This window comes from Rhinatrema bivittatum, chromosome 13 (genome assembly GCF_901001135.1).
Source record: "Rhinatrema bivittatum chromosome 13, aRhiBiv1.1, whole genome shotgun sequence".
NCBI classification, from domain to species: Eukaryota; Metazoa; Chordata; class Amphibia; order Gymnophiona; family Rhinatrematidae; genus Rhinatrema; species Rhinatrema bivittatum.
The window spans coordinates 32,543,525-32,562,188 of record NC_042627.1 but is presented as its reverse complement, the minus strand read 5'-3'; the positions used below and the strand labels follow the sequence as shown (position 1 = coordinate 32,562,188).

The window sequence follows — 18,664 nt, the reverse complement described above, 5'->3', positions numbered from 1 at the left end:
TTTAGAGATGTGAATCGTGTCCTCGATCGTCTTAACGATCGATTTCGGCTGGGAGGGGGAGGGAATCGTATCGTCGCCATTTGGGTTTTTAAAATATCGTTAAAATCATTAAAATCATGAACCGGCACACTAAAACAGCCTAAAACCCACCCCGACCCTTTAAAATAAATCCCCCACCCTCCCGAACCCCCCCAAAATGCCTTAAATTACCTGGGGGTCCAGCGGGGGTCCAGAACGACCTCCTGCAATCGAATCGTGTTGTCTTCAGCCGGCGCCATTTTGCGCCACCATTTTGCAAAATGGCGGCGCAAAATGGCGCCGGCCGAATCGTTTTTCCGCGATTCGCAGCAGCAGATCGCTCCCGGACCCCAGGGACTTTTGGCCAGCTTGGGGGGGGGCCTCATGACCCCCACAAGACTTGCCAAAAGTCCAGCGGGGGTCCGGAACGACCTCCTGCAGTCGATCTCCTGCCGGCGCCATTTTCCGTACGGAAAAACGATTCGCGGCAGATCGCTCCCGGACCCCCGCTGGACCCCCAGGGACTTTTGGCCAGCTTGGGGGGGCCTCCTCACCCCCACAAGACTTGCTAAAAGTCCAGCGGGGGTCCGGAACGACCTCCTGCAGTCGAATCATGTTGTCTACGGCCGGCGCCATTTTGCGCCGCCATTTTGCAAAATGGCGCCGGCTGAAGACAACACGATTTGATTGCAGGAGGTCGTTCCGGACCCCTGCTGGACCCCCAGGTAATTTAAGGCATTTTGGGGGGGTTCGGGAGGGTGGGGGATTTATTTTAAAGGGTCGGGGTGGGTTTTAGGGTGTTTTAGTGTGCCGGTTTTCCCGCCCTCCCCCTTCCCCCAATTTACGATTTTTTTGACGATAAATCGGGGGAATTGTTATTGTATCGTGGCTCTAACGATTTTTGACTATTTAAAATATATCGGACGATATTTTAAATCGTCAAAAAATGATTCACATCCCTAATTATCTGTCGCCTCTTTCTCTTTACCTACTTTGATACACTATTATTCATTTTGACATTACACAAGTGATTTATTTTACATTGTTGGGTTGTTTCCAATTTTTAACTTTTATATTAAAGTTTATATTTCTATGTATTTTTTGTAGAGCCCCTGATGCAGCCATAAGGTGAAACTTTGGCCAAAGCGGGGCATGTACAATAATAATTAAATTAAATCCTTTCCAAGGCATCGGTCTGGTTTTTGTTTTTCCATTTCCGTGGCTTTCCTGGACCGTTTACCATCTTGTTTTGTGGGTCCCTCCCTGTTACATGTACTGCAATTAATTCAAGGTGCGGCAGCTCATTTATTGTTGGATATAGTTGAAGGGGTCATATCTCCCCAATCTTAAAATGGCTACATTGGCTACCTATAAAGCATAGGATAAAATTCCACCTGTTGGTCACAATTTTTAAGCTTCTCCATACTGAATCGCCAAGTGTGGTTGGAAAGAAAGTAAATTGGTAAAATCCTGTTTGACCACTCTGTTCAGAGTCTCAACTTTTGCTGCAAATACCTTCTAGGGATTTTAGGCAACAAGCACCTACAAGGACTAACTCATTAAGAACCTAACAAATGATCTAAATACTTCATCACATCCCAACAACTTCCAAATAAATAAAAATGTAACATTTTTACAAACCACCAAACCTTATATCCCGGTACCTTGAGTTAATAAGTACTAGAACATCTTTGTATATATTTAATCACCCCTGACTACATTAGTCAATGTATGTGTCGATCTATAATATGTATGTCTTGCTGTGACCTTCTTTGGGAATGATGGTATATAAAATTGCTAAATAAATAAATATTCTCATGTAGCTCCCATTTTATGGAAGTCCTACCACTGGATTTAAGGCAGGAATCGGACATTAAAATGTTCAGGAAAGGTGTCAAAGCAAGGCTCTTCCTGGAGGCTTGTGGATGATGTAAACAATGATGTAAACAATTTAGAAACGACACCATATGTAAGTAAGTTTGTTTGTGTTATTTTCAGGGTATTGTGTGTGTTATTTCATGTGATCCGCACTGAATATAAATTTTATAAAAGTTTGTGGAATACAAGATTTTATATAAATACATAATTTTTCCCATTTCTCTAGACATATTTAAAGATTTACTTACCCAAGGTACTTTTATTTATCTTTGCACTTTGTCCACCCAACCCCGATGAACTTAGTCTATAGCTCTCTTTAGTTAGGGATGTGAATCGTTTTTGAACGATTAAAATTATCGTCAGATAATTTTTTTTTTTAATTCTTTATTTATCAGTTTCCATTTTATACAGAAAATGAAAAACAACTTGTATTCAATTACATTTACAGCATTGAATTTTTTATGGAAACATTAGGCTTAGAAACTTACATAAAGAAAAACAATTCAAACTTTTTTTTTCACATTCCTAGTTTCTTAGTTTCCTTACAGACCAAAAATGTTGGGAACCTGTTGAGCAAATCCCTTTACACATAATTACCTCTCATGGTCTTACTAGTTATACATTATAAACAGAAGTATTGCAACACTTGAATAAATCAAACATTCTCATCAATTTGAGGATCTGGTACCCCATCCTGGGATCTGCGTTCCTGCAAGAATCTTTCTAAATCAAGAGGATCATAATAAACGTATTTCGTTCCATCTACCTTCATAAAACATTTACAGGGAAATTTTATATTTATTTGTATACCAAATGTTCTGGCCAATCCAGCTAAAGCAATAAATTTTTTCCTTCTTGCCTGAGTGTCTTTTGTCACATCTGGGTAGACCCATATTTTTTGACCCAGATAGAGAGAGGTTCTTTTTTTCCATAAACTTATTTAATATCTTGTCCCTATCCAAAGTCAGGGCAAACTTTACAATTAAAGTTCCCCTCATCTCTATCTGGGTACTGAATGACGACTCTATCAGATCAGTGACATTCAATGGAGACTCTTGTAATGGCAGGTTCAGATTTTGATTTTGTTCTCTCACATTCAAAAAATATGCAGTCTTAATCATAGGAAAATTATCTGGAGCTATAGACAATACTTCACTAAAATAATTTCGTAATTGTTCCACAGGGGAGACCATCCTACATTTAGGAAAGTTGACAAACCTGAGGTTAGAATAACGTAGCAAATTTTCTAGATTTTCAACCTTTCTTGATAGGATATTCTCTCCCTTTATTATAGAAGTTTGAACATCTTTTATTTGAATAATATCTGTTTCCACCCTTTTAAGAGTTGAACCATTATTTGTCACTAAAGGACTTAAATTTTGCAATGTAGATTGAACATCTCTAATATTACTACTCATTTTTTCTACATTATGATGTAATAACATTATTGCAGACCATAGCATTTCTAAAGAAACTTTTTGATTTTTTTTAAACTTAACACTTGAGGCAGATGGATTCATTAATATATCCAAAAGTTCCTGCTGTGGCGCAGATCCAACGGAGGGTGTAACCCCACTTCCTCCTATTGCCCCAGATCTTTGATCCAATTCTTGGGATACCTCCCCTTCTTTCCCCTGCGTTGCCTCTTTTCTCCCAAAGACTTCCTCTATCGGACTCTCCCCTAAAAACGCCTTCCGCAAAAGAGGTGAGTCCAGACTATGGGTTTCTGCAGCGCTCATTGGTGGTGGAGGAGTTGTTAAGACCCTGGGACTTAGACTTATTTCTCCCGACATAGTGGATATTTGCTCAATATCCCTCGATGTAATGGGACACTCCAGGGTCGAAATTGTTGCAGGTGAGTAGAATCCGGTTAAAGTGGTTTGTATAGGGCCCGGTCTGGTAGGGGTAGAGGCATCCTGCCTGACTCTGCCCTTTCTTTTTGTATGGGGCATAAATGTTACGTATAACAACAACACTGAAACCCTTTCCTTATTTTACTCACGCTTCTGTGATCAACAAACAGGATTGTTGAGGTCAGGGGAGATCCCGGTCCGCAGCCATAATCTGTAGCAGCCTCCCAGCCTTCTCCGGCCTAAGCCGGCACAAGCCGAGCGCGCCCCTTTGGAGCGCGCGGCTTAGGGTGCGCCGTCGGTGACGGTGCGCAGTCCGCTGTTCAATTTGTAGCAGCGGACGCCCGCTGACATCACACCAGCCTCACTCTGGGTCTCGCTGGTCGGGACCTGTTGTTCCGGGGCTGGACCCTCGATATCCCGGGTCTCAGGTATGGCGGCGACCTGCAAGCCCCTCTCACCACCAACACAGACTCCAGGGATTTCAGCGTCCGCTGTTCAATTTGTAGCAGCGGACGCCCGCTGATGTCACACCAGCCTCACTCTGGGTCTCGCTGGTTGGGACCTGTTGTTCCGGGGCTGGACCCTCGATATCCCGGGTCTCAGGTATGGCGGCGACCTGCGAGCCCCTCTCACCACCAACACAGGCTCCCGTCAGATAATTTTAAAATCGTTCTAAATCGTTAGAGTGCACGATGCAATACAAATGCCCCCGATTTATCATCAGGGGCATTTGTATTGTATCGTTAAATAGGGCACGGGAATTATTTGGGGGAGGGCGGGAAAACCAGCACACCAAAACAACCCCTAAACCCACCCCGACCCTTTAAAACCAATTCCTTACCCTCCCCCACTCTCCCGAACCCCCCCAAAATGTTAAGTTACCTGGTGGTCCAGTGGGGGGGGGGGGGGGTTCCCGGTGCGATCTCCCGCTCTCGGGCCATCGGCGCCATTTTGGCTGCCACTAATTAAAATGGCGCCGATGGCCCGATAAAAAAAAAAACCCACCCAACCCTTTAAATCAACCCCCCCTCCCGACCCCCCCAAAAATCAACCCCCCCTCCCGACCCCCCCAAAACCTTTTAAAATTACCTGGTGGTCCAGGGGGGCCTCGGGGAGAGATCCAGGGGGGCCTCGGGGAGAGGAGAGATCCAGGGGGGCCTCGGGAAGAGATTTCCCGTTCCCAGGCATCAGCTGTTCTAAAAAAAAAAATGGCGCCGATGCCCCTTTGCCCTTACCATGTGACAGGGTATCCGTGCCATTGGCCGGCCCCTGTCACATGGTAGGAGCACTGTAGATGTAGTGTATTTGGATTTTCAGAAGGCGTTTGACAAAGTCACTCATGAGAGGCTTCTACGAAAACTAAAAAGTCATGGGATAGGAGGCGATGTCCTTTCGTGGATTACAAACTGGTTAAAAGACAGGAAACAGAGAGTAGGACTAAATGGTCAATTTTCTCAGTGGAAAAGGGTAAACAGTGGAGTGCCTCAGGGATCTGTACTTGGACCGGTGCTTTTCAATATATATATCAATGATCTGGAAAGGAATACGATAAGTGACGTTATCAAATTTGCAGATGATACAAAATTATTCAGAGTAGTTAAATCACAAGCAGACTGTGATACATTTCAGGAGGACCTTGCAAGACTGGAAGATTGGGCATCCAAATGGCAGATGAAATTTAATGTGGACAAGTGCAAGGTGTTGCATATAGGGAAAAATAACCCTAGCTGTAGTTACACGATGTTAGGTTCCATATTAGGAGCTACCACCCAGGAAAAAGATCTAGGCATCATAGTGGATAATACTTTAAAATAGTCAGCTCAGTGTGCTGCACCAGTCAAAAAAGCAAACAGAATGTTAGGAATTATTAGGCAGGGAATGGTGAATAAAATGGAAAATGTCATAATGGCTCTATATCGCTCCATGGTAAGACCGCACCTTGAATACTGTGTACAATTCTGGTCGCCGCATCTCAAAAAAGATATAGTTGTGATGGAGAAGGTGCAGAGAATGGCAACCAAAATAATAAAGGGGATGGAACAGCTCCCCTATGAGGAAAGGCTGAAGAGGTTAGGGCTGTTCAGCTTGGAGAAGAGACGGCTGAGGGGGGATATCATAGAGGTCTTTAAGATCATGAGAGGTCTTGAACGAGTAGATGTGACTCGGTTATTTACACTTTCGAATAATAGGAGGACTAGGGGGCATTCCATGAAGTTAGCAAGTAGCACATTTAAGACTAATCAGAGAAAATTCTTTTTCACTCAACGCACAATAAATCTCTGGAATTTGTTGCCAGAGGATGTGGTTAGTGCAGTTAGTGTAGCTGGGTTCAAAAAGGTTTGGATAAGTTCTTGGAAGAGAAGTCCATTAACTGCTATTAATCAAGTTTACTTAGCAAATAGTCACTGCTATTAATTGCATCAGTAGCATGGGATCTTCTAGGTGTTTGGGTAATTGCCAGGTTCTTGTGGCCTGGTTTGGCCTCTGTTGGAAACAGGATGCTGGGCTTGATGGACCCTTGGTCTGACCCAGCATGGCAATTTCTTATGTTCTTATGTTCTTATGGATGGCCGGCGCCATCTTTAAAGATGGCGCCGGCCACCTTTACTCATCAGCCCCTATTATAGAGTATAGTATAATAGGGGCTGATGAGTAAAGGTGGCCGGCGCCATCTTTAAAGATGGCGCCGGCCATCCAGTGCTCCTACCATGTGACAGGGGCTGGGCAATGGCACGGATACCCTGTCACATGGTAAGGGCAAAGGGGCATCGGCGCCATTTTTTTTTAGAACAGCTGATGCCTGGGAACGGGAAATCTCTTTCCGAGGCCCTCCTGGATCTCTCCTCTCCCCGAGGCCCCCCTGGATCTCCCCCCGAGGCCCCCCTGTACCACCAGGTAATTTTAAAAGGTTTTTTTTTGGGGGGGGGTCGATTTAAAGGGTCGGGTGGGTTGTTTTTTTTTTTAGCGGCGCATGCCTCCCTAAAAAAAAAAATTAGCGATGTGAATTGGAATCGGAAACGATTCCAATTCACATATCTTAAAGATCAGATTTCCCCCCCCCCCCCCCCCAGCCGAATCTGATCATGAAGACAATCTGGCACACGATTCACATCTCTACTCTTTAGTAAGTTTGTTTTGGAACAGCAAAGCTACTGATGGTGGCTTTAAACTAAAGAAAAAAGTGAAAATGTTCACAGACTTGAGAAAAATGCACCAACAGTGAAAAGACAAAACTTAGTTTTGTTAAGATCACAGCAAATAAACTGTAATGCAACTTACATAAAACCATGTGGTAGGGTTCTTTTTTTTTGCAATTAAAATTTTATTGAACTTATAAACTTACACAAACATCTAATGATAACACAGTATCACTAAAGAATGCAAATACAATTAAAGCTTTTCAATGCTATTATTCCTTCCCCACCCCCGACTCAATCATCACCAGGGACAATACTATAGCATATAAAGATACAATGTACACATCAATATGTTCTGCAAATACAGTAGAATAGGTTCAGGGAAATTATGTGGTAGTGTTCTGACTATAGAGAACTAGTCTATATCAAGGAAGGATTTCAAACAAGGGCATAATTTTATATTCTCATCTATTAGTAAGGAAGGTTTCAGTACTCCTATATAAATGACAGCCTGCACAGCTTACATTGTACACACAAACCTTACTGAGGATTTTCCAAGTGAAATTACATACATAAATTAACTTATATAATTTGCAGTTAATTGGCTAGTTACATGCAGTGATTCGCTCAAATAAATTTAAACCTCCTCTTTGGAAGTCATAACTTGTGCATGTACCTTTACATCCATAGGGGTCAATATTATTTAGTGGGATTTAGCTGGCTAACTCACAATTTATCCAGCTAGATGCTGACATTTCAATTCCCCCCACCTTCCTTATCTGGCTAAACTCATTATCCAGATAAAATTTAACTGGATTACATAGAGGGGTTCTGGGGCAGAGTTAAGTTATCCGGCTAAGGGCCTGATTCATCAAGGCATTTTCCCACATAGACAGAATGGGAGAAAAGTCAGATAACTTATCTGGCTAATTCTAGTCGAGCCGTAGAATAGTCCTAAAGATAGCCGGCTACGTTCAGTAGTGCAGCTGCACCATTGAATATCACTCTAAAGTTAGCCAGATAACTTTCTCCGGCTAACTTTGCAATCCAGCCGGTGACTGAATATTTCCCCTCTACTTTCTAAATTTACAAACTATGCATGCAAGTGCCAACTCCACCCCTTGGACACCTCTGCTCAGTTTGTATAAACGTACGTGTGAAACTGGGTTACACGAATACTTTTATATAATCAGAGCCCTGGCAAATTTGTAACAGTTATATGCATTTATTTAAAAATTAATAAACCGCTTATAATAATTCCTAAGCGATTTAAATACATACATAATTTAAAAACATAAAACATTGGCATATAAAACACAAATGGCTTTGAAAATTATCACCTTAAAGTAACCCTTGCTTACTAAACGTCTGCTTGGGCAAATGCTCTCACACATGGATAACCTTAGAGAATAGGGGTGGCCAAATTTGGTCCTCAAGAACCTTATAGAAGGTATGAGAAAATTTGCCAATGGAATTTGCTAAGGAATAATGAGGATCATGCATATTGAATTAAGACATGATGCTGGGTAGGAGCCAAGTCAAAAAAGATGTGCATAATGAATTTGGTTTTCCAGATACTGGGTGATATTCAGCTTTGTCCAATGTTTATGTACTCCTATGTATAATTTATTTTCAACCTACAAAATTCATAACACAGAGTCTTAAATTCCTAATAAAATGCTCAAAATCTGTGCAGTCAGAAAATAACCCAGAATCTCTGTTGCAATATAACAGCTTTTGCAAGAAGAGAGTCAACACCAATCAAATTTTTACAATCCTGACATTTTTAAAGACAGATTAACATTCTATACTGAATAGATAGCTACTGTTATTATACCGGTTGCCTACAGCAGTGACACAATACGTTATTTTATATTGGCGCATGCATTTGCTTTGGTGATGGATAATTTTTCTGCAGTAATGACAATATGCAAATGTTAGCACAATACTATTCCTAATAATTTATTTATTTTATTTAAACAAATTTATATACCGTTTTCCAGTAAAATTTACCAATCAAAACGGTTTACAGTGATACAAACCTTGAAATTAAAGGTTAAAATAATTTGTAACAAATAAAACTTAAATAACTAGGTATGAATAAAAATACATCATGATTACATTATCAATAAAAATAAAAATGACTAAGACAGAGAGTGGCCAGTTTCCATTAAAAAGTTAAAAGCAGGAAAAGTAGAGAGAACTATGTAAACAAACGTAATTTGTTTTGTACATTCAACTAAGATACTTCTAAATCTTTAAACGCTTCCTGAAAAAGATAAGTTTTTAACGCCTTCTTAAAATCCTTACAATTGTTTATTAACCTAAGCGGGTCTGGCAGTGCGTTCCACATTATGGGGCCAGCAATATTCCACATTATGGGGCCAGACTTAGTCAGTTGCTGCTGACTGACAAGCACAGGTGCACAGTTGGAAGACTGGCGTGACTTGTGGGGATTTGATAAGTAGTATAAATTAATAAAGCTGAATTCGGGCCAGTTTAGTTGCAGTCATAAGGAAGACCTGGGTTTCATTCCTGAATCTAGCTTCTGCTGCTCAGTCTGGAGATGCTGTGGAAGCACCAGGCAGTCACAGCTCTTGGAGGGGGAGGGAGTCTCAATCATCACACAGGGGTGACACCTAGCAGCCAAATTCATGGTGCAAACATACCGAATTCTGGAAGGAGCCATTGTCTGTGATCCCTGTCCAGGACTGTTACTGGGATAAATGGTATGGGGATGGTTATAAAAATGGGGAAAAAAATACTTGGGTAGCCGTGAGTGAAGAATGATTGAACTATTGCCCAGAAGAGGTCAGTTCCAAATGAGCTAAAGGCCCAGAAAAGCATAAGGAAACTGCCATTTCAAATAAAACAAAAGACTGAACCTGGTACTCCCTCTGATCCATTAGGCTATACCTGTAGGCAAAGTCATTTGAATTTAGCTATATTCAAAGTTGAGAGCCCTTGGCTGCAGATGTGTAGGTCATAAAGCCAGGTGTACTTAAGCATCTTTATATATAGGTACCATTTCTTTAGCAGGACCTGTCCAATGGAACATGCTCCCACCAGACATCCGCCTTGAGATCTGCTTTGCTTCCTTCAAAAAGAAAATTAAAACCTGGCTCTTTAGCCAAGCTTTTCCAGAACTTTGATTATTTTTACCTCCAGCTATCAAGATTTTCTCACCATCGCAATCCCTTTTGCAGATCACATTTATCTTAGACAATTACGCCTTATTTTATGATTTGATTTCTCAGAGACTTTGCAAGTTTATCAGTGTTATTATTCGAATCTGTTTTCCATGTTTTCCAAGTTCTATAACCTTGTTATATGTACCGCCTCTTGGCATAATTTTTATGTTTCAATGTTAACCGATGTGATCTGTATTTTAATACAGGAACACCGGTATATAAAAATCTAAAAATAAAATAAATAAATAAATATATATCAAGATTAAACATAGTAAAATTTTGAAACTGCTATACAAAGTCTTAATTCCAACTCTGAAATGTAGCACAAGTCTTCTATTTCAAGAGAAGATGGATAAGCAGAGGAAGTTGATATTGTGCTAAGTGCTTGCTGTATTTTCCCCAGACATTGCTTCCAAAGACAGCAATATTTACATATAGCAGAAAGGGTATAACAGTAATTTCCAGCATTTACTGAAGATCATATAAACAAATATGTGGCCAGATTTAATAAGCTTTTTTCTCCATAGGCACAGAATGGGAGAAAAGCCATAGTAAATCAGGCCCCTAATTTGCTATTAATTCACTTCTTTCTTCTGCTTCAAAATTTTAGTAGTAGATTTTAAAAAGCCACATGAAAAAGCTTATACCTATTAAGTTATTATAATCAAGAAAAAGCAACCTGAACTTTAATTGGATTTTAGATTTCATTACCTGCTTTTCCTAATTCCAAGCTCAAGGCAAGTTATTTATTTATTTATTTGGAGCTTTTTATATACCGAGGTTTAGCGGAAGCCTTCACCCCGGTTTACATTAGAACATAATTTATACATAGAACATATCAAGGAACATAGTTGTAACAAGTTGTGACTATATCAGTTAAAGGGACAGGGTGTAACAAAGATGGGAGTATATAACGGTGACTCGAGGGTCAACATGATAACGTTTAATTTAGGTTGATAGTATTAAATAATGTTAACGGATTAAAATATAACAGTTATTAAAGGTTTAGTTGGGGATTCAGGTGGACGGGAAGGGTATGTCAGTCATAGACTGCAAACATGTTTAAAGGAGTTGGGAAGATAGCGGAGAAGCGGGGGATAGGAGGGAGGGAGGGCAAGGGGCAGGGGAGGGTGAAGGCGGGGGGCGGAAATAGCTCGGGATGCATTATGAAATTCTATATGGAAGGTGATAGGCATGGTGTGGGGGAAGGAGAGTGGTTGGAGGTAGGGAGGAGAAGGGGGTGGGAGGTAGGAGGGGAGGTTGGGGATAAAGACTGATATGGAAGATGAAGACGATAGATACTGAAGGTGTGATAAGGTGGATTAGCCAATGCCATCTCTGAAAGTCTGGTTGAAGATCCATGTTTTCAGTTCTTTTTTGAATGATTTGCTTTCACTGATTGAGGTCAGGTAGTGTGGAAGGGTGTTCCATAGGTTTGGTCCTGCGATGGAGAGGGCTCTGTTTCTGGTATTCGTAAGCTTCGCCATGGGATAAGTGGGTACGTCGAGAAGTAATTTGCAGGCGGCTCTGGTGTTCCGTTGAGGTTTGTGTAGTTGGAACATGTTACTGATTGAGGAGTTGTCCGTTTTGTGTATGGCGTTATGAACAATTGTAAGGGTTTTGTATTCTATTCTCTGCATAACTGGTAGCCAGTGGAGGGTTCTTAATATAGGAGTAATGTGATCCGATTTTTTTTTGCCAGATAGAACTCTGGCAGCCGCATTTTGCAACAATTGTAGAGGCTTTATAGAGGATTTAGGAAGACCTAACAGTATCGAGTTGCAGTAATCAAGGCTGCTGAAAATCAGAGATTGTAGTACAGTTCGGAATTCTTAGTGGTGGAGGAGAGGTTTCAGATGTTTCAGTACATGTAGTTTATAGAATCCTTCTTTGGTTGCTATGTTTGTTTTTAGGTTGAGATCCTTGTCAGTCCATATGCCGAGGTCCTTAGTTGAGTTTTTTAGTGTGATGGTGATGTTGTCAATTAGGAGTGAGTGATGGGAGATAGGAAGAAACATCTCTGATCAAACTATGAGGATGATTCCATTTTATTCATGTTCAGACATAGTTTTAGCTGGTTTAGTAAGTTTCTAATTGAGGTAAGGTGGTTGGCAGCTTTACGGAGTGCATCTTCTAGTGAGTTGGTAATGGGGATGATGAATTGGATGTCATCGGCGTACAATTACAATTCAGGTACTCTGTAAATCCACTTGGATAGGGAATTAACTAATCTAAGGGGTAGATTTTAATAAGCGTGCGCGTGCTACCTGGCGGGTACACATGGATGCATTCTTATAACATGCGCACGTGTTATAAAATTGGCAAGCCACGCACACATGCGCGCCTTATATTCTAATCCACACACGCAAGGGGGGGTACAGTTTCGCAAATGTCACACGGCGACGCCTCCCGACCTTCCCCAGTTCCCTCCCAGTCTGCTCCAATTAACTTCCCAACCACTTACCCTAACCTCCCTTCCCCATTCTCTAAACCCTTTCTCCTACCTGTCCAACGGAACAGTAGCAACTTGTGCACGCCTTCTGTCCCTTCCCCGATACAGTGGAAAATAGCCTCCCCCCACCTTCCCCTCCCTTACCCCCCCCCCGGCCCTATCTAAACCCCCCCCCCCTTACCTTTGTTGCACGATTTACGCCTGCTAAAAGCAGACGTAAATCTGCGCACGCCATCACCCGACCCGGGGGCTGGTCCGGAGGCCTCGACCACGCCCCCGGGCCGGCACCACGCCCCTGGGCCCACCCCCGCAACGCTGCTTCATGCCCCCAAAACGCCGCGTCATTTAGGACACGCCCCTTTTACAAAGCCCCGGGACTTACGCGTGTCCTGGGGCTCTGCGCACGCCGGCGGCCTATGCAAAATAGGCATGCTGGCGCGCGAGGGCCCTGCGCACGTAAATCCGGCCGGATTTACGCGTGCAGGGCATTTAAAATACGGCCCAGTGCGCGCAAGGCCCGGCCACACACATAACCCCTGTTTTTTGCGTGCGCAGGGGATTTAAAGTTTGGCTCTATGGGAATGGAGGTTGATGTAACTTGCCCAAGGTCATAAAGTGCATCTGTGAGAGAAGCAGAATTCAAACCTTCAGCCTGCTGCTCTAACCAGTAGGCTATACTGCTGCTATTATAGCATTTTCTTTTTATAATTGCAAACCATGGAAAAAGTCTTACGGTTCTTTTTCATATAGAGCTTTGTGTCTCAGATACTCCTCCAGGCACTGAATGGCATAATCATCCACGGTAGGATCAAACTTATTGGCAAACAAATGATGCTGCTGGAGCATCCAGTGGAGATCTCCAGCTCCATTAATACAGATTGACCGACGAAAAATACCTGTGCATGGGGGATAAGCACCCCCTTTATCCATATTTCCATCATTCCAGGCCCATTTCATCAACCTTGCAATTGCATTCATGTCTGAGAGTTCATACTTAGCATGGTATGGAGAAGATCCAGGTACTCCGGGCATTCGATTTAATGTTGCCCACAGTTGCTCTTCTGGTATGAGGGTATCCTTTATCCATTCTATTAGCTTCTGCACGTCAGGATTTTCTAAGACATATGTCACAAATTCTCTTGTGACCACAAAGTAAGCACTTCCAGTAAACATTGGAGTTCTGATTGGTGGTGGAATTTTCCTAATATTAGTTCTCCGTACAGTTCTACCTGTTTTATAAGAAAACAGCCAGCGGAAATGTTTTTGTTTTGGTGGCTTTTCAGACTCCAGACTGTTTTTGCCATTCAGTACCTTCAGGGCTCTGACTATCTCAGCGTTGGTCTTTATTGGAAAGTCGGTGCCACAAGTGTTTAACAGATATTTCCAGGGCACTTTACTTTTCAGCAGATCCTCCATGCAGTTCAGATCAGCTTTAAGCCTAAACCAGGATGTGTAAACCACTTTTTCTAGCTTAGATGCCAAAAATACATTTTCAAAACAGGAAATAATGGCTCGCACAGCCTCCTTAAAATTCTCAGGAGATTTTTCATCCACATGGACACAGTATATATTCTGAGGGTTGTAAATTGCCCTTAAAAGTCTTTCAAACATTTCGATTTGTTCATGGATCACCATGGAATATGCGATGGGAAAATTCTCTTCCTCTTTACTGAGTGGAATAGGAATAAACCTCCTGATTTTCTTGTAAAGGTTACAATCTTTAATAAACTTCATGTAGTCCATTTCATTTGAAGGCAACCTCTTATTCTTTAATTGGTGCAAAAGTGCCTGATTCACTGCTTGCTGATCTCCTTTTATAATGTTGGAACAGTTAATTTCACTTCTGGAAGACAATTGCATTGCAGTGAACAACTGGGTCTTACAGTACCTCCTCCTTGGATTGTCTGCATCATTTTGTATATCATTCTTATCACATGGTTGAAAAATATATTTTAAAACTGAGATGGCAAACAAAAGGAGTCCAAAAAACAAGAAATGGCGAGTCCGACTCTTGCAAAGCCTGCTCCAAATCATTTTTAAATGCAGATGCTTTGTAGGTTTGGTTTTATATTTATATGTACTGTATGTAATCTTGCTTTAGTCCATTCCTTATATATTGCATTGGAACACTGGAAACCACATGGCTCTAACTGCAGTCATCATCATACCAATTCTAGGAAAATAATACCCTTTTGGCAAATTCCAAGTTGCTCCTTTCTTCAACAGTATCTTCCATCACATAGCAGTTATCTCCCTATAACTCTGATCCTGTCTGTATCACAAGGCAATGAAGACAGACAAAGGAACATAAGCATTCTCTCATTTCCAACCTGAAATGTTTAGTCATCATCAGTACTACAAAGCAGCAATTATAAGGAATCATTTGAAACTTTTGGTTCCATGGAGTGATTTGTTATTTTCACTCTTTGTTACAGAATTTTAGAATAAGGAATGGGTGAGCCAGCTTCAGTACAGGTCATCCATATACAAATGTCCGACTTCACCTGGAGAAAGTTAGTTGCCTTCAGCTTTGTTTTAGAGCACAAAAAAGGACTTGTTTTGGCTCTGGTTGGCCATATCATCCAGCCAAGAGCTGTTTCTTGTTTCAATTCTGTATACAGAAAAAGGAGACATAGAACTGCCTGTCAATAGAATCCTAAACTGTACAGAAGTGTATACTTCAATGCAATAAATTAGTTCATGTTAATTCTCTATAATAATTTACATATGGAACATAAAAATAGATTAGGCACTGCATAAGTTATTAACTTTGCTACTGCATTTTGCTTTGTTCAGGGACAGTTTTCTATGCTGTCCCCTTTTTGCTCCTCTGCACTTATTTCTACCAAATTTAAAAAACTGTGAAGCAGAAAGTAATGGCCAATAGCCTGCAGTGATCATCTCACTTGTGCCCAGTCCCCGGGATATAGAATTTTATCTATTCTCTTTTTCCAGAAACCCTCCCATCCTCACAAAGGTAACACTGCCATTGGCTTGCCGAGAAGTTTGGGAGGACGGCGTCTGATACCCCCTGCTTCAGCCCGGAACAACGCAAGGCCGACGTGAGGGGAGGAGCCGGAGCGCAGTGAAAACCTGAGCGCTTGCCGAGAAGTTTGGGAGGACGGCGTCTGATACCCCCTGCTTCAGCCCGGAACAACGCAAGGCCCACGTGAGGGGAGGAGCCGGAGTGCAGTGAAAACCTGAGCGCTTGCCGAGAAGTTTGGGAGGACGGCGTCTGATACCCCCTGCTTCAGCCCGGAACAACGCAAGGCCCACGTGAGGGGAGGAGCCGGAGCGCAGTGAAAACCTGAACACTCGCGGCGCCCCGTCGACGCCGGCGCGCCACCAAAGCCGTGCGCACCTAAGGGGTGCGCACGGCTTTGTCCGGCTTAGTCCGGAATAGGTCGGATAGGAGGAGGAATTCGCTGCTCTCAATTACTGAACCACCGACTAAAACTGCTCCGGTAAAAACTTTCTATTTTCATTATTATTGCAAAGTAAAATGCCCGCAAAGAGAAAAGGGAGGGTTCGGGTGTTTCCCTCTGAACCTCTTCCCTCCCTATTACAACTGGAAATAGATCGTTTTATGCAGCAATTAGAAAAGGAGGGCCCCAGTGAAACCGCTGGCAGTACCTCGATAGAGGAGCGAGGTACATCCTTGGTTGAGACGTCCCTCAGCCCTGTCTCACGTCCCCCTCCAGCCCAACGATCCATAAACGAAGGAGCAGCAGCATTGCCTACCGATGAGGTTGGTCAACAGCTAGCTATCGAGGGAGCCACCTCCGTTTTGGTAGAGGAGTCTAATGAGGGAACAATAACACAGGCAGCAATGAATATTGCTGAGCAACAACGTGAAGTTCCACAAGGAGAACTACTGGAGGTTGCGGAACAATTAACAACTAGACCGGAAACGGTAACTTTGGGAGCACTGTGGGATTTAGTTAATGGGCTATCTGTGACGGTCAACAGGTTGGAAAAGAAAATTGATTCTGTGTCCTCAAATCTGTCTAAACAAAATGATGATATACAACAAGTACATAATTTGGATGCAAAAATTGTAACGGTAGAAGGCAGTGTTAAAGCTATACAAGCAGTTAACATTGCCTTAATAAAAGATCAGTCTTTAGTTTCAAGAAGGTTAGAAGTAATGGAAAATAGTACTAGACAGTTAAATGTAAGAATTGTGAATTTTCCTAGAATAGCCGGGAAAATACCATATGTATCCTTAAAAAAATTTCTTTCGGAAGTTCTGGAATTTACAGAAAATAATATGATTTCAATCAATTCTTGTTTTTTCTTGAAAAAGAGAACTTCTGGTCCAGCTGTATCTGTCCCGGCTAATCTAACAAGCTTTTTGGAGAATTCAGCTACACAAATTTTAGAAAGAGAAACGTTAGTAGTATCTTTGATATCAACAGCTGATGTAAGCTCTTTAATGATAACATATTTTCATAAATTTCCCATACAATATTTTGGATAAAATATAAAAAATTTTCCGGATTTATCATTAGCAACTCGTACTAAACGTCGACAATTTTTAGAACTAAGACAAAGAATTTTGACAATGGGATTTTCTTTTACTTTAAAATATCCCTGTCGATGTGTATTAAAGAGAGGCATGGAATCATTTGTGTTTACGCAAATAGAACATTTAATTCAATTTGTTGAATCACGATTGCCTGCAACCTCATCTCCGGTAGAACCAAATGGGTAGGGTTCAGAAATAGAGTAAATTGCAAAACGGAGTTTGCCTAATTATTATATTTTCTTTAATTTTCGTCCTCTTATTGAATAGTTAGGATGGTTCAGATGTATAAATCTTTTTGTTTCTTATATTATGCTCAAAAGTTGATGTTAAACTTCTGAGATGATTTTTGCCAAATGCAAATGTTTTACTGAATGAAAATATAATAGAAAACGATTTCTTTTTAGCACTTGGTAAAAATTGAGGTTGTAAGTATAAAGTGTATAATGAAGTACATTGAATTATGTAAAATTTGAAAACTTAATAAATAAATAAAACAAAAAAAAAAGGTAACACTGCCATTAACCCAAAATGTTGTTTAATAATTAAAACTATACAGCAACACTTAAGAAGCTGCTAGGATTTAATCCATGGTTTACCTATTTCTTAAAACCCTGGTAAAAAAAAAAAAAAAAGAAAAAAAGAGAAAGAAATATGTTTAACAATTTCATGTCTCAATTCCTGTATACATAGATATATTCTGCATCATTATGATAAAAAAAAACCTCTTTGTTATATTGACTGTAGTTAGGGACCTTTGTTTTTAGTTTATTTTTACTGTGAATTTATCAGTGTTGATTATACTGAACAAAAAACAGGATAAAATAAAGCCATGGAAAAAATGATTTTCCATTGATTATTATAACCTCAAAAAGAGAATAAACAATCAAATTTCTGAGTAAAATAAAACAAATTGAAAATGAAAATCCTTAACTACATTATTGGTCTTCTCTTTTTTTCTCTCTACAACATAAGCCAGCAAAATACAGTGGGTTTTCTTTGGTGATCTGGTTTAGTTCCACCTTTCTTAAATTATAACATCCACACCTTCCATCTCAAAAGGTGATTTTCAGATTCTTAAAATATAGTTTATTTAGATTTTAATATTTCACTTTTCAAACTTTTTTGGCATTTCAAAGGTACTGTAGGTTATTTCCCTATAGTGGAATGATCGTCCACGGGGGGGGGGGGAAGGGGTGGAGGGGCAAAACTATGCAACCAGCCACATTGTGGCAATATGGTATCACACAAAGTGGTTGCGGCCGCACTGACACTTTCGCCCTCGTATCCGCCAATGGGAAAGGTGCTGACGATTAATCGCCCACAGCTCTACTGGGTCACAAATTTTTTTAACCCCTCCCCTTCATTTCAATGTTAAAGTCACGATGCGGTAGTTATCGCAAGCATTAGGGCCTTATCACATGCAATAACGCTCTAATGCACGCGATAATGGCCCATCGCAATTTGATGAATGCCCCAGTAAGTTTGTACCTGAAGCAATAGAGGGTAAAGTGACTTGCCCAAGGACACAAGGAGCAACCGCGGGACTTGAACTCTGGTATCCATACTTCATAGCCCGTTGGTCTAACCACTAGATACCTAAATTAATA

The 18,664-nt window shown here is 41.2% G+C and overlaps 1 protein-coding gene across 1 annotated transcript; it reads right to left on the bottom strand.

Moving 5' to 3' along the window:
• Positions 1-13,005: 13,005 nt before the first annotated feature.
• LOC115075465 (beta-1,3-galactosyl-O-glycosyl-glycoprotein beta-1,6-N-acetylglucosaminyltransferase 3-like) lies at positions 13,006-17,000 on the bottom strand. Its single transcript, XM_029575846.1, has 2 exons — positions 16,163-17,000; positions 13,006-15,140 (listed from the first exon to the last, which is right to left on the bottom strand). Exon 2 carries the CDS (start codon positions 14,561-14,563, stop codon positions 13,259-13,261), a length of 1,305 nt encoding a protein of 434 aa, XP_029431706.1. The 5' UTR covers positions 14,564-15,140; positions 16,163-17,000; the 3' UTR covers positions 13,006-13,258.
• Positions 17,001-18,664: the final 1,664 nt, after the last annotated feature.

What these genes read in the sequence shown, in the direction of transcription:
- LOC115075465 (XM_029575846.1), bottom strand. Translation starts at nt 14,563, where the DNA reads ATGATTTGGAGCAGGCTTTGCAAGAGTCGGACTCGCCATTTCTTGTTT.